Source organism: Xenopus laevis, chromosome 8L, assembly GCF_017654675.1.
Source record: "Xenopus laevis strain J_2021 chromosome 8L, Xenopus_laevis_v10.1, whole genome shotgun sequence".
Classification (NCBI taxonomy): domain Eukaryota; kingdom Metazoa; phylum Chordata; class Amphibia; order Anura; family Pipidae; genus Xenopus; species Xenopus laevis.
The window spans coordinates 83,698,903-83,714,099 of NC_054385.1; the positions used below are offsets into that span (position 1 = coordinate 83,698,903).

The 15,197-nt window shown below is 37.4% G+C and overlaps 1 protein-coding gene across 2 annotated transcripts; it reads left to right on the forward strand.

Annotated features, from left to right (window-relative positions):
• Positions 1-885: 885 nt before the first annotated feature.
• Positions 886-14,722, forward strand: LOC108699547 (ovarian cancer G-protein coupled receptor 1). 2 transcript variants are annotated; one of them, XM_041573040.1, is made up of 2 exons: positions 886-1,178; positions 13,495-14,722. In XM_041573040.1, the coding sequence occupies exon 2, from the start codon at positions 13,557-13,559 to the stop codon at positions 14,673-14,675; it is 1,119 nt and encodes a 372-aa protein (XP_041428974.1). In that variant the 5' UTR covers positions 886-1,178; positions 13,495-13,556; the 3' UTR covers positions 14,676-14,722. The 2 variants fall into 2 exon arrangements, with proteins under 2 accessions (XP_041428974.1, XP_018087131.1); XM_018231642.2 differs by lacking the exon at positions 886-1,178 and adding an exon at positions 10,703-11,030.
• Positions 14,723-15,197: the final 475 nt, after the last annotated feature.

A 15,197-nucleotide genomic window follows, 5' to 3' on the forward strand; every position in this document is an offset into this window, starting at 1 on the left:
AGCAAGAGCATAAAAGGCCTAGGGTGGCAGAAATGAAGGGGCTGCATTGTGCCCAGCCACACGAGAAGTTTGTTGCTTCCGCAGCACTAGGGACTAGGCTCTAGTGCTGTCGTACAAACAAAGGATGGGCATGCGCGAGACCCTGTGCGAGGGAAGGGGTGATGGAAGATGCCAGCCTCTGGAAGACCACAGGAGAAACTTAAGGTTTACAACTCCAAATTATGGAAAGACCCTTTATCCGGAAAACACCAGGTCCCAAGCATTCTGAATAACACTATTGGTGATGCTATTTTAAAAGTAAAACATTGGTTGGGGAGGAAGACTATGATACAGCAGACCCCGCAGTTTGCCCCCCCCCCTGCTGTATAGGTAGTTCTGCCACAGCTTGTACCTATGTGTGTTGCTTTAAACCTGTGGAATGTAGTAAATTGCCATCTGTACCTGCTTTGATGCCACTCGACACAGGCCACAGAGTGCCCAGGAAAGCTCTAGAATTAGTGCCTGTCTTATACTATAGCAGTGATGCTCTTAGAACCACTAGTTCTGTTTTATACAAAACAACATGTCAGATTTAGGGGTAAAATAAAGAAGCCAAGATGAACAGGGAGATACACAGGTATACGGAACGCATTTTAGGACATCCTGCAGTGAAATACATGTCCTTCCTGCGATGTCCATACAGGTATATTTGTTACTTATTGTGTCCATTTTAGTTTGCTAGGTGCACACATTTTTCACCCTTTAGTACATCAAGCTATGATTTTATTCAGGAAAACACACTGATGGTTTAAAAGAAGAAACACAGACTGCCAGACAATCTACATAAGGACTAACCATGGGAGGAGCAGTGTTCATCTAGAGTGGGAGTGTTGAGACAGTGACAGAAGCTCTGGAGAGAGCAACGGTTAGTTTGAATACATTTCTCCTCAGTCTTGGGATCTACAGGGAAATCCCCTTAAAAGCAACAAAAAGAAATCTGTTCACAAGGGAAGGAGATGTGTGCAAAGCTTAAGAAAAATCTGTGGCAGTATAAAAGAAGTAAAGGAGGTGTGTGGACAGTCTGAGCTGTCAGTGTGTGTCGTGTGAAGAGATGCAAGCATATCTGTGGCCAGTGGAAGCTGAGAACTGGACTCTGAGGAGTAGTCTACTCTTGCTCACTTCATGACAGACTCTCTGAGGTTTGTAAATATGTTTTCCCCTTTGTATTTTTGTGAAAGCACAGAGAATTTTGGTGCCTGTAGTACAAGGTGATAAATAAATAGTTTCCATACGGATTGTCTGTGCTCCAGCAGGCTCAATAGACACGAAGAGTGTTCTGGTTACACTGGTTATGCCAACATTCATAACTGGGTGTGTAATGTGAAAATGCAATCTACTAAACAGTGTATATTGTGCTTTAAAGCCATAAAGTTTTGGGAAAAGAAATGGTGAATGTGTATCTTTCTTAACATGCCACCTTTCCCCCACTGTGTGTGTAATGCAGCCCATAGCAAACTCAACCAATGGAGTTACAGGCAGAAAAACTGACAGGGAGGATGTGAATGTATGGCTGATCTTGTTATTTATCTTTGTATTATCTTTGTACTTATTTACCAAAAACGATATCAGTTATATTTTGCTTTGGATTGATAACCTATAGTAAGCAATGCAAATTGTATCTTTACCGGGTGGCAGCTGCTGTGAGTTGTAGTTCAACAAAAGCTGGATGATGCAGACTGGAGAACCCGAATGTGCCACTTCACATATTCACCAACAGTCACAGTCCCTCCCTGGTGGGGGCATACACCTATTTGTCATCTGTGGGGCAACTGTCCCTGGGCATGATGTAGAATAGTTGGGATGAAGAGTCTGAAACAAAACACCAGTAGCTGCGGGGACTGCAACCACACAGTGGGACTTAAGGGGGCTCCCATGAACACGTGCTTTACCTCAGAAAACCAAAAACTGTGTTTGAAGGGGTTAAAACATAAGGCACATGCAGTATAAGAGAGACAGGGGAGGTGGAATTACAGTCTTTGAAGACTTAACTTGTATGTACCAAACTTTGCAATAGACCACACCACTGATTATAGATTAAAATTAGAATTAATCATATGAAAATCAAATTCATATTCATGTAAAGGTGGAAACAGGGCAGTGTTAATTCCTGATCATGAATAGGAAGAGTCAGGCATGTGTTATCCATGGATATGAATGATTTTAATTGTGCTTACAAATCTGTTTAACGGCAGTGGCACACGGGAAAATTTTATTTGCACGTTTTCGGGAGACAAGTCTCCCAAAAATGTCTCTCCATTGTGAATAATTTAAATCGCTGGTGGTATGCCCAACATATCGCTAAATTGCCCAGAGTTTCCTTCAGAGGCAACTTAGGGAAATTTAGTGATAAATTGGGCATAGCGATACCAATAAATTATTGACAATCGAGAGAAATTTTTGGGAGACTTATCTCCTGCAGCCGCGCAACAAAAAAAATTGCGGGCTACAAATCTTCCAGTGTGGCACTACCCTTAGTCAAGTGCAATATGTGAATGAGTGATGCATGCAATCCAAATCCAATATAAGTTAGCAGATCGGATTGGTAAGTAAAGCTGGCCATAGATGTCGAGATTTTTAAAAGATCAGATCCTCATCGTGAGACCACGATTTTCTCGGAATGATCGTACGATCGTACGAATTGACCATCAACTAAAAAGACCAATTTGCCAGGAAAACAATGGGGAGCTGCCTACTTGGCCCTGCAAACATAGATAGATTGCACTGGGACCGACAAAGATTTCTTGACCTGGCCGATCAATTTCCTGACAGATGTCGGCCGAAAAATCATAAAAATTTGAAGGAATGGTTGGACTTCCCTAAAATCGGTCGTTTGGCAAGAAGAATCTTCGCGTCTATGGGGAGCTTAACTGGGCCCTCCAATCCTAGTCTTTAATGTTGTAACCCTTACTTTTTAATTTATTGTAAGTACCCTGCTGTTATAATACTATTGTAAAGTGCTGCATAATGTCAGTTGATCTGACTGCATTTCCATGGAAAAGGTTAAAGGGATACTGTCATGGGAAAAAACATTTTTTTCAAAATGAATCAGTTAATAGTGCTGCTCCAGCAGAATTCTACACTGAAATCCATTTCTCAAAAGAGCAAACAGATTTTTTTATATTCAATTTTGAAATCTGACATGGGGCTAGACATATTGTCAGTTTCCCAGCTGCCCCCAGTCATGTGACTTGTGCTCTGATAAACTTCAATCACTCTTTACTGTTGTACTGCAAGTTGGAGTGATATCACCACCCTCCCTTTTTTCCCCCAGCAGCCAAACAAAAGAACAATGGGAAGGTAACCAGATAACAGCTCCCTAACACAAGATAACAGCTGCCTGGTAGATCTAAGAACAGCACTCAATAGTAAAAACCCATGTCCCACAGATTCAGTTACATTGAGAAGGAAAAACAGCAGCCTGCCAGAAAGCATTTCTCTTCTATTCACATGACCATGGGCAGCTGGGAAATTGACAAAATGTCTAGCCCCATGTCAGATTTCAAAATTGAATATAAAAAAATCAGTTTGCTCTTTTGAGAAATGGATTTCAGTGCAGAATTCTGCTGGAGTAGCACTATTAACTGATGTGTTTTGAAAAAAAACACGTTTGACAGGATCCCTTTAACGACATGATAGTATACAGGGGCATAAATACAGAGGACACAGACCCGGTTGTTGCAGGGGTAGGGGGCAGGAGTATAGGGGGTATATTGAGGCCCTAATTAATGAATTTTAGTATATCATACTAGAATATGCAAATTTATCAATATTTTGGGGCCAAAATTGAGTTTGCTGTGGAGCCTAGTAACATCTAATTACGCTACTGATGTATACCTTACAAACAAAATATTAATATGTAGTCTACCACATTAATTCATTTGCAGCATAGAAGCATTTATTCTGTTGGAGCCATTTAATATTTTATGCCCAAAACCCTGTTCTGTTTCCATTTCCAGTAAATTTATGAAAGCAGACATGCATATTACAAAGACATCAACAAAGTCCGTGTCATCAGGGAGACAAGGTTTCAGTTACTATTCAGATTTTGCTAAATGCTTATATTCAACACAATCTAAACAATACCAGATTTGAGTTGTTATCTAATAGCCCATACGGATGAGTTTAAGGGGGTATTTACTAAAATTTGAATTAGTCTCATAATTAAAATAAAAAAGCTTGAGCAAACTCCCATGCCAAGACCCGAATCGTATGATTTTTTTGAACTTTTTAGTAACATTGCAACATGTTAGTTACATTAGTGAAATCTTAGATGCATAAAGGTAACTGCATAACATACTCACTGAATCACTTCTGAAACATGCCGGGTCACAGAGAGTGCCCGCACTCTGAATTATTATTGATAACATTCAGAAACCTTAAAAAGTTTCAATAACTGTGTATAGTCAAAAACATCTAGTAACTACACAAATGCGTGTATATTTAAATACTTATTTAATAAACATGGCCAGAGTATAATTCTTATTTAACCACATGGCCATACTGTTTCTAATTTGTGAATGCATTGCATTTTCTACTTGTGTAATGCTAATATTCTGCTTCCTCCAGGACCCCCATGCTTACCTTTCAGAGCTTTGAGGGGGTCAAGAGGGGCCCCAGAGCAGAGAGTGCAGTTGTGTACTGTGCAGTAGAAATGGCAAATTTCCAATTTAAAAAATAAACTTGACATGCCTTGTATGCAAGGCACAAATAAAGTTACAAGAAGCACTGGCAATTAAAAATGTATGACTAATGAAACGTTCCATCTTTGGATTCTGGCAAATACCAAAGGGGCTGCTGTAAGAAGCTATAGACAGTTGCTATTTATTGGGCCTATGGGGTTTGTTTGTGCCTCTGTGCTACTGCCTATTTTGAATCCCAGTCCGGACCTGTAAATCCAGAGTAGTAGGTTTGTTGAGAAATCCATAGAAAGAAGAGCCCACTGAACACGATTCAGATATGTTACACTCATACACTTACACTTAGGGTCCAAATTACCCTAGCAACCATGCATTGATTTCAGTAAGGCACTGGAATATGAATAGGAGAGGCCTGAATAGAAAGATGAGTAATAAAAAGAAGGACTAACAATACATGTGTAGCCTTACAGAGCAGTTGTTTTTTTAGAGTCGGTGACCCCCATTTGAAAGCTGGAAAGAGTCAGTAGAAGAAGGCAAATAATGCAAAACCTATAAAAAAAATGAAGACCAACTGAAAAGTTATTTAGAATTGGCCATTCTATAACATACTTAAAGTTAACTTAAAGGTGAACCACCCCTTTAATTTATCATGGCTTTCTTTGTTTATTAAAGGAATCTGTAAGATTTACCCTATGTGTAGGTCAATGAATGAATAACATTACTCACCTCTAACAGCATGTTATATTTCACTAGTTAACAATTAAAACAGCAATTTTTCATTTACTCGTACTACAGGGATCCGTTATCCGGGAACCCGTTATCCAGAAAGCTCCGATTTACGAAAAGGCCATCTCCCATAGATTCCATTTTATTCAAATAATCCAGATTTTTAAAAACGATTTCCTTTTTCTCTGTAATAATAAAACAGTAGCTTGTACTTGAGCCCAACTAATTTATATTGTAATTAATCCTTATTGGAAGCAAAAACAGCCTATTGGGTTTATTTAATGTTTTATTTAATGTTTACATGATTTTCTAATAGACTTAGGGCAAGATCCCTTATCTGGAAAGCCCCAGGTCCTGAGCATTCTGGATAACAGATCTGTACAGGGTGCTTACTTGCTGCCAATGTTGACATATTTCCAAATGTAGTGCAGTTATTCATCACAGATGTTTAATGGTGCATTGGAGAATTTGCTGACACTTTGGATGTTCCCAATTCAGGCTGCAGCTAATTGAAAATAAATCTCTTACTTGTTAAATGCAATAAATATATCGTTCTGGCATAAATAGCTCCTGCTTTATATTACACAAGTTTGCAGCAAATGTTGACAAATATTTATGTTTAAGGATTAGTAATAAGGAGCTGAATATGCTTCTTACAAAACATGTATAGTTATTGATGCCTGGAACTACAAAATGACTCTCTGACTACAGCTGTGGCTCACCTACTGGAAAAACCACAAGTGATATTGTAATACTTATGATATTGTGGGGAGAGAATGGTATCTGAATCAACCACAGTTTCATTTCAGGCACAGTCAATTTTAAATCTTCATTCCATTTGTCCTGTCCATATAAGTGGGCCATTTTACCGTTTATATTCCCTTAATGGGAGTATTAAAAGAAGTAAATATAAATATTTTCATTTTGTTTTGCTTTTTTACTTGGACATGTTACTGGTTTGCAGTTTTAGGCTTTAAGGTGCCATTGTTCCTGAGGCTGGCTATAGCCCACTAACAAGAGATTTTAAGGGGTGTGTGTTACCACCAGCTTATTTGCGAGTGGAGCAGTGAAATCCAGCCACAAACAGAAGTCTCTGAAGGTATTCATTCCCTGTACAGCGAGATATCATAGGATTAGATTTCATTGTGACCATTATCATAGCAACTGCTGCCTGCCAGTCTGAGTTGTCATAGTCATGCATGAGAAGATGTTGTTTCTCATACAATTGCGATAGTTGACAGCATGGTGACAGTTGCCTTGGATACCATTACCCCTGGAAATGTATTCTATGGTGATAGTTGACACAGAGACCAATAATATGGTGACAGTTGCCATGCAGACCCTAACTACATGGCATAGTAACATTTGTCGCTGAGTCTGTTGCTTAAAAAAATAGTTGCTATAGTTAGTTACTATGGATACCTTGGCTATAGTGATTGTTTGAAACCATGGTGACAGTTGCCATTACATTGCAAATTACATTTATACCATTACAATGCAAATTCTTGCCAGAGTTACAGTTGCAATGAGGACCATTGGAAGGAAAATTCTTACCATGGAGAAATTTGTCATGGAAACTGTTACCAAGGGGACAGTTACCATAAAGGTTATTGATTGAACTGTTGAGGTTATCTAGAAGTAAATCAAGGAAATTTGCTATGAACAAGTCAAAATGATGCCATGGAGACTAGTGTCATTGTGACAGTTTCCACAGAGATAGTGGTAGCAGTAGCCATTGTATCATTCTATCATAAAGAGGACATGGTCCCATCTACTTCTAGTTGCTAGTTGCCATGAAAATTTTAATGAAAGTTGCCACGGAAAGCATTATGATATTTGCTATGGATACATGTAACCTTTACATGGGTATGATAGCAACAGTTTAAAGCATTCATCACAACCTTTCCCATGGTGATAGTTAAGGAAAGCACATTGACGGTACAATTGCCATGGATGCCATTGTCATAGTGACGCATGTAGTCTGATAAGGCTCCTATGGAGACTTTTATTATTAAGACAATGGTGGTAGTTTCCATGAAACAAAAACAAAGTAGGGGATAATATAAATAAAATAATATAGTCTTTTGCATTTAGAATGTGTTGTTGACCTGATTTTCAGTGAGGTTTGCTTTGGCTTGCATTCATTTTACTGCAAGGAATCAACCAGACCTAATTGCTGTTTGGTAGCTAAGGATTACTAGACCAGTCCAAGACTGCACTTAATGAATGTTATATATAGCTGGACATTTCACACCTGATGGAGCTGGCAAAAAATAAGCTGACAGATGTGCAATTGATGCAAATCCTGTAATTCTAGAGGGAGCTTCTCTGTATCCTAGGTTTATACTGTAACACTTGTTTGTTAAATTATTATACGTCCCCTGTTTGTTATAAATGAATGTGTATCTTATTCTCACTATATAAATTAATGATGATAATGTATATATCTCTTTAAATTAATATGTAGTCTGTATTTCTTGATATACTGATGATACTGATGTTTCCACCTCTAGAGCTGTGAGGATATCCAGAAAAAATGTGCTGTTGGTAAGATGTGAGATCCAGTTTTAAAAAAACGAAGTACGTTAGTTAAAGGGATATTTGGATCTTTCTTTGCATTGCAAGCATTGATTTTTTTGTATTGTGATTACTAAAGCTGGCTAATTGTATGCACATCTTTATGCATTTCCAAACGATGTTTTGTATGTCTATGTCGTCTTTCAAGATCATTCATTTGACAGATACACCTGAGCACAAAATGTATGCTAATGTGCCCATTTCAGGACATGTATTAGGGAAGAAAGCCTAGTACTGCTGTTGCATACTTTTGCCTTGTGGTTTGGAGTCCACTGAATTAGTGCAAGATAGCCATCCACACTGATATGCCCAATTTCTGACCAATTATCACAGGTGAAGATCAGTCAGATTGAAAAAGGGACTGGTTCCCGAAACATGTCGTGAGTGAAAATACACCAATAAAGGGTGATTGCAGACTAAAGTACTGCCTGTTCCTGGTCTGTTTCCTATACTTTCAAATTGAAGATCAGTCAGATATCTTAGAACTCAGCCCATGACCATTCACCATTATGTAGCTATCCCCGATTCCCAGAACAATTTAGTCTTCCATGGAAACGGTTGGGATTTGAGCAATGAGACTATGGATGGAACAGTAAATATTCTTAAATTCACTGCTGCACAGAAAATGGGGACTGCTTGATAACCATTATCGTGAGAATCCATCATTCCTGCAGGTTGTGCATTAGTTGTATATCAGTTACAAACGATAGAAGAGTGGTATCAGACACGTAGACATGTAGAGAGTTTGAGATATTTTAACATGCTATTGTTTGCTTGTAAACAGTGGTCACTTCCTCGCTGCACAACCCTCTCCAATTTTGTTATTATTTTATGTCAGAGCAGTGGCTATAACCTCCCAGCCATTGTAATGTAATCCCCATGGTATACAAAAAAAAAATAGGGCTTTTAATCATAGTGCAAGCAGTGTATTACTGGAAACGTAGTGACGAGCAGGCACCAATCCGAACCAAAATGTGGAATCCAGGAGCAAAGGTTGTTTAAAAAAAGGAACATCTATTTTACATTAGGATTAAAAAAGACAACAGCCTTAAGTGTTTCATGTCACCAGGGACACTTACTCATATGCTAACTTTACACTAGACATCTATATATTACAGATGTAGTAGAGATGTAATTGTAAATGGTAAAAAAAAGTTTGAAATGCATACAGTATATCTAGGTCTAAAACAAATTACACCAAATTCAAGTGAATAATGTCATATTCAAGCAATTTGCTTGCATCTGGTGTGACTGTCAATATAAATATTAGAACACACTGTACCTTACTGTCAACAAAAAGAGTTGCAATTTAGAAAAGCTGGTTAAGAGTTCTGTTCTACCTACCTCTTGTAGTTAGCTCAACTGACTGAATTGGTCTGGCACAGTTTACTTGTCGATTCCATTTTATATCAGTATCAGTATGAGTGGTAATACATTTCTTCCATCATCTGAATCCTGACATTTTTGTTTTGTGAGAGAATAGAGCAGGGGTTTGCAATGTGACTTTCATTATTTCTTTGTGAATCTGCAGTATGAATATGCATTTAGGAAATATGTAAAATGTAATGTCCCAGATCCTAGATAATACCACAAATGGTAGGTGGCATACATACACTCAGTGTTAAAGCTAGTGGTGCTGAGAGTTTTTATAGCCACAATTTGCAAAATATAAGTCTGCAAAATCATTATAGACAGCATTATAACAGAGAGTTAATGGACAGACACAGCAATCATTATGCCCCTTCTACATTGTTACTATTGAGCATAGATTATGCCAGAATGAGAGTTTTGAGATGAATCAGAGGAAGAAACTTTAGTTTTTTCTTTGTTTAAAGCAGAGGATGTAAGTCATTTTATTATAAGTTGGGTGTGGTGCCATGCTATTGAGAATAGGAAATATCTAAACAAGTCTGAAATGGAAAAAAATTATCAGTTAGGAGAAACAACAGAATAATGGAAACAAATTCCAGACTTGTAGGAGAGTGTCATTGACAGAAAGGATAAATCTGCTCATTGTCTACATGTTCTGTTATACAGAAAGTTTGTAAAGTTACTGATGGTTCTGAAGTGTGAGGGCTTTCTACGAAAACAAGACGTGTTTTTAAAATTGCTGCCTGGTATGTCTCTAACTTAATCTATACTCATAGCAACATGTACTGTATCTATAAAAGGCAATAATATTGTCTTATAAATGACTCTTTCCTTATTTAAACAATACATCCTTCCTTCATATATCAGCTTGTCCCCATCACACCCTGCACACATATATCACCATTTAGCTTACTTAACTATTTATAGCAGTGTTTCCAGTAGTAGGAGCAGCAGTTCTTTCTTCAAATTTTAAAAATCACAACAACAGGGGCTTATTTGCTTTTGTTTTTTTTTCTGGTTGCTGCTGCAAAAAGCCCGAAAGCCAAAGATTTGCCATCTCAAACCTGTCTAGGTCATGTATAAGTCAATGGCAGATGTCCCTATCCCAATTAAGATATTGTGGTTTGCACTGGGTTTAGCCAGATAATCCAACAAATTTGGTTTTCAACAATAACCAGGAAAAAAACGGGGAGTCGGATGAAAAGTCTAAAAAAAATCATACTGTTTGGGTTTCCACTCTTTTTTTAAATATTTTTATTTATAAACATATCGTCAGTGATGTTTATACATATACATTACGTGGTATTCATAGAATTATACAAGCCCAATAACAGTGGTGACAATAGCAAGAAAGCAATCTGTTTGTTACAGCATACGCTGGAGTTTGGGTTTCCACTCTATTTTATCGAGTTTTTCCCAATCTGATTTTTTCGAATTATTTTAATGATAAATAAAGCAAAATCGTGGATGGGAGTTTGGTTGAGCTTTTTTAATTTAAAAAAATTAGATAAAATCGGATCTTAGAAAGTAACCCCATAGATAAATGGAGAGAGAGAGCATTACATGTGTCTGAATGCTTTGTAAACTACTATTCCTACCATTTCCCAGCTTTTAAGGCAAATGTCTGGAAGAATAAAGGCAAAGCACTGTGGAACATGAGGAGAACAGAAGAAAAAACAGGTAAGGGAAGAGAGAAAAAGGGGGTTATAGTGGGGATGGGGAAGAACAACATTAAAAGGAAAAATAAGAGGTCAAACTGAAGAAAATATAAAAGAAAGACAAAGGAGAAGTAGAAAAAAATTAAGAAAAGCAAATGGTTAGAGCAGTTGATCCCCGGCCTTAGATTTCCCAGTGAATCCCCAAGTAGCTAGTCTAAAACAACAGTGTTAAATTGGTAAATATGGTTTGAAAACTGGGTACTGCTTACCAGACTATTCTTGTGAGAACAAAAGTTATTTCCAAGTAAATAATTTCAAATTGATCTACATAATAGCATTTCTAGACAACAAACACTATAACCCCAATAGGCATTTGAACATGTGAATACCCTCCAGTGAAAAGTTTTCACATTTCAGCCAAGAATATGCAAATTTCAGTGGTAGCCAAAGTATTGATGAAATTATTATGATTAAATAAGCTATAGTTAGAATACCTAAATGAACTAAGCCAACCCAAAAGTACCAGCACTGCAGAAAAACATTTCTTTACTGGTTTAAGCAATGGCTACTATTATGTCCTCTATGGAATCCAATTGTTGGGATACTAATGTACATGACAAACTGCAGTCAGAAGCTGTATATATCATTTAAGTATGTAAAGAACTTGAAAGTTGAAAAACAGCAGTGACCAAATACAATAATATGTACCATATAGTGCAATAGATTTTTTATGTCACTGTAAAGGTTTATTACATAGTGCACAGCCTTTCTTACCTTTCTCTTTATAATATAGCCACACCTTCTAGAAAAACCTGCTTTGTATGTGAACATATTGGAATCCTCCTATAGTGATGCCGTCTTGCTGCGGATATTGGGCATCCTCCACTTGTATTACTAGTACAGTTTTCTTCTGCTGACTGACTATCCCATCTTCTGTGGCATTAGGCCACATTCAGATTCATAAGAAACAATTTCAACCTCATGATTCGTCATTACAGTTGTGGGAAAAGCTTGAATTGAATTAGAAGATTTTTAATTTTTCTCATTTAATTGAATCCTTATAAATGGGCAAAATTCAATTAGTGATAAACTTTTGACACTGAAAAACAGGCCAAAGTTCAGTAGTGAGGTATCTTAGTTGAGTTCATTATCAGAATTCAGGCACAGGTCAGGGTCGGCAGCAAACAGAATAGTCAAACACAGGCAGAGCTTCAAAAACCAAAATTACAAGAATTATTGAGCACCAGCAATTTAGCACAGTAAGACCTACAGTCAGAATTTTAATTGGGTCTGTGGATCCCTTTTATTTTCAGATTTGCTGTCACTGGCACCATGATTACATCATTGTGTGCACTGGTGTGATGTCATCAGCAAGTGACTGATCAGAAAGATCAAAATAACCTCATGTCCCCACAGACTTCAATGAAGTGTTCATTGGTTGATAAACCATTTTTACGCAATGAACTGAAATCTGGAACATTATTTTTTATAGTATTCTAGTAGCGTAGTGAACAGGAATTTACACCCAATGTTAGTCTACCAATCTAGCATTTGCCATATGAGAACACGCTCATTGCAACATATGGAGTTAGAAATTCATATTCAGCTTGCTTTAAAATATATTTAATGTGCAATTAAATTATACTTCACTTGGGTTCAATAGAAACAGCTCACTGATAAATAGTACCTGCTGATTGGTTGCAGGAGAAGTGCAGGACTAAAAGAGTTAAGAGCATAATAATATAGCTAGAAGGGCCAACTTACTTTGATTTTTTTTAATATCCCTTTATATTTATCTAATACAAATATTAGGAGAAGAAAATACATACATTTTTCCATGGTTTGCTTTATTTTACTTCTATGACTTTATTACTGACTCTGTAGATAGCCTGAGCTTTGTTCAAGTTTCCACTGCTCATTGGCTGTCTGGCCACAATATTCCTTATTTCTTCCAATAGCTATATTGTATTCCCCTTATCCCAATAAATTAGTGGCACATAACACAATGGTAAAGGGAATGTGGTCTAATGTTGGAAATGCTGGAAATACCCAGCAATGGAAACAGGTAAGTACAGCTGAAACCCCCTTAATTTGCCTATACCCCTTACTTAGATATCATGTAACTATCAGTACTGTACTGTAGTTCTGCAGGACAGTGTAAGTATAAGCCACATCACATAAGCTCTGCTATTCAGGATAACCAAATTATTTGTACATAAGCAATTTGTGTGTAGTTTTAAAAAAAAAAAAGGAATATAGATGAACTTTGTTAGTGTATCCCTGGTTTCATTCTCAAACATAGTGTTAACAAACAAATCACTTTGTTTAAATCAGGGATAGCTAACTATTTCAGCAGCCACATGAGTTGGAACATCTGAAAGTTGTAATGCAAAACCAGCTGGAGAGCATGAGTAAGTTGTTTTGCAAGAATGGACTTTATAACAAAATTTCTAGCAGAGACTAATTTTTAATTTTTTTGTTAACAGAGCATCTACTGTTTGTGAAGAACCGGCAGTAACCAGGTTAAGCTCCGAGAAACAGATCGGCAATGGCAGGATATGGAAATCTTACACTTAATGACAGTTCAACTGAAGAAAACTGTACATTAGACCATACAATTCACCAAACCCTGTTCCCTGTGGTCTATATTACTGTGTTAATTGTTGGTCTTCCTGCAAACTGCTTGTCTTTGTACTATGGCTATTTACAAATCAAGGCAAAGAATGAACTTGGCATATACCTGTGCAACCTTACTGTCGCTGACCTCCTTTATATTTTCTCTCTGCCTTTCTGGATCCAGTATGTGTTGCAGCATGATAACTGGACCTACAATGAAATGATGTGCAAGATCTGTGGCATCCTGCTGTATGAGAACATCTACATTAGTATCGCATTCCTCTGCTGCATCTCGGTTGACCGCTACCTTGCCTTGGTGCACCCGTTTAGGTTCTACAAGCTAAGGACAATGAAGACTGCACTTTTGGTCAGTATAGTCATTTGGCTGAAAGAATTAATGACCAGTTACTTATTCTTCTCACATGGAGAATTCACCAAAGATCCTGAAAGCCATATTATCTGCTTTGAACATTATCCTATGAAACCCTGGGAGCACAGCATTAATTACTATCGCTTCTTTGTTGGGTTCCTTTTTCCAATCTTTTTGCTTGGTTTTTCCTATTGCTGTATATTTAAAGTAGTGCGCCACAGTCAAGGAACACAAAGAAAGTTAAAAATTCAAGTCAGACAACTTGTTCTAAGCACTGTTATAATTTTCCTGGTCTGCTTTGGACCATACCATGTCTTGGTGGTCATCCGAAGCATGTTTGAGAAAAACTGTGTATTTGCTGCCAGAATATTTAACGTCTATCACTTCTCTTTGCTGTTAACCAGCTTCAACTGTGTGGCAGACCCAGTTCTGTATTGTTTTGCCAGTGAAAACACCTACAGAGACTTCTTAAAGTTGAAAGATACTTGCATTACATGCACAAGATATCTCAAGATTGGAAAAAAGGCCAATAAACAACCAATAAACAGTCTAGAACAGACCGACATCAACACAAAACAGATCCCTTCAGAGCATGAAGCTGTTGTATTGTATGAACAGAAGGTTTCAAGCATTGCTTGTACTGAAAATGGAGCAGATGAATCCCCTACCTGCAGTCTGTAGCACCTTCAGAAATATCTGTCTGTTCTCCTCTTAAATAAGGATGTAAAAATAGCTTATTTATAACCAGATTTTTTTTTTGTGCTGTGTTTAGGGGATTACATTGTCAAGTGAAAAAAGTATACTTAATATTGCCAAACTACTGCAGGGGGAAGCATACAAAAAAAAATTTGAAACAACCTTTCATTTCCAAAGATAACCTTATGTAAAACACTTAACATGCAGCCTTCTGGCTTAATCTTGGCAAAAGGCCTCCTTCCACATGTTTCCATGATAAAGTTTTCGATTCCCATTCTTCTAGATTTATAAGTATTTATGAATGGATTGTGCCCACAGAAGAGGTGAATTTTCACATGCAACAAAGTGCTACATCTGTTATTGTCCAGTTGGATGTGGTGGGGATGATATAATGTGTCAGATATATACTTTAGGCTTGATGTTATGAGTTTGCCTGTGCCTCATTTAGCATGCTGGGAGAGAAGACTAAACTAGTTACATATTTGTATACCAAAAACAAATAAACCA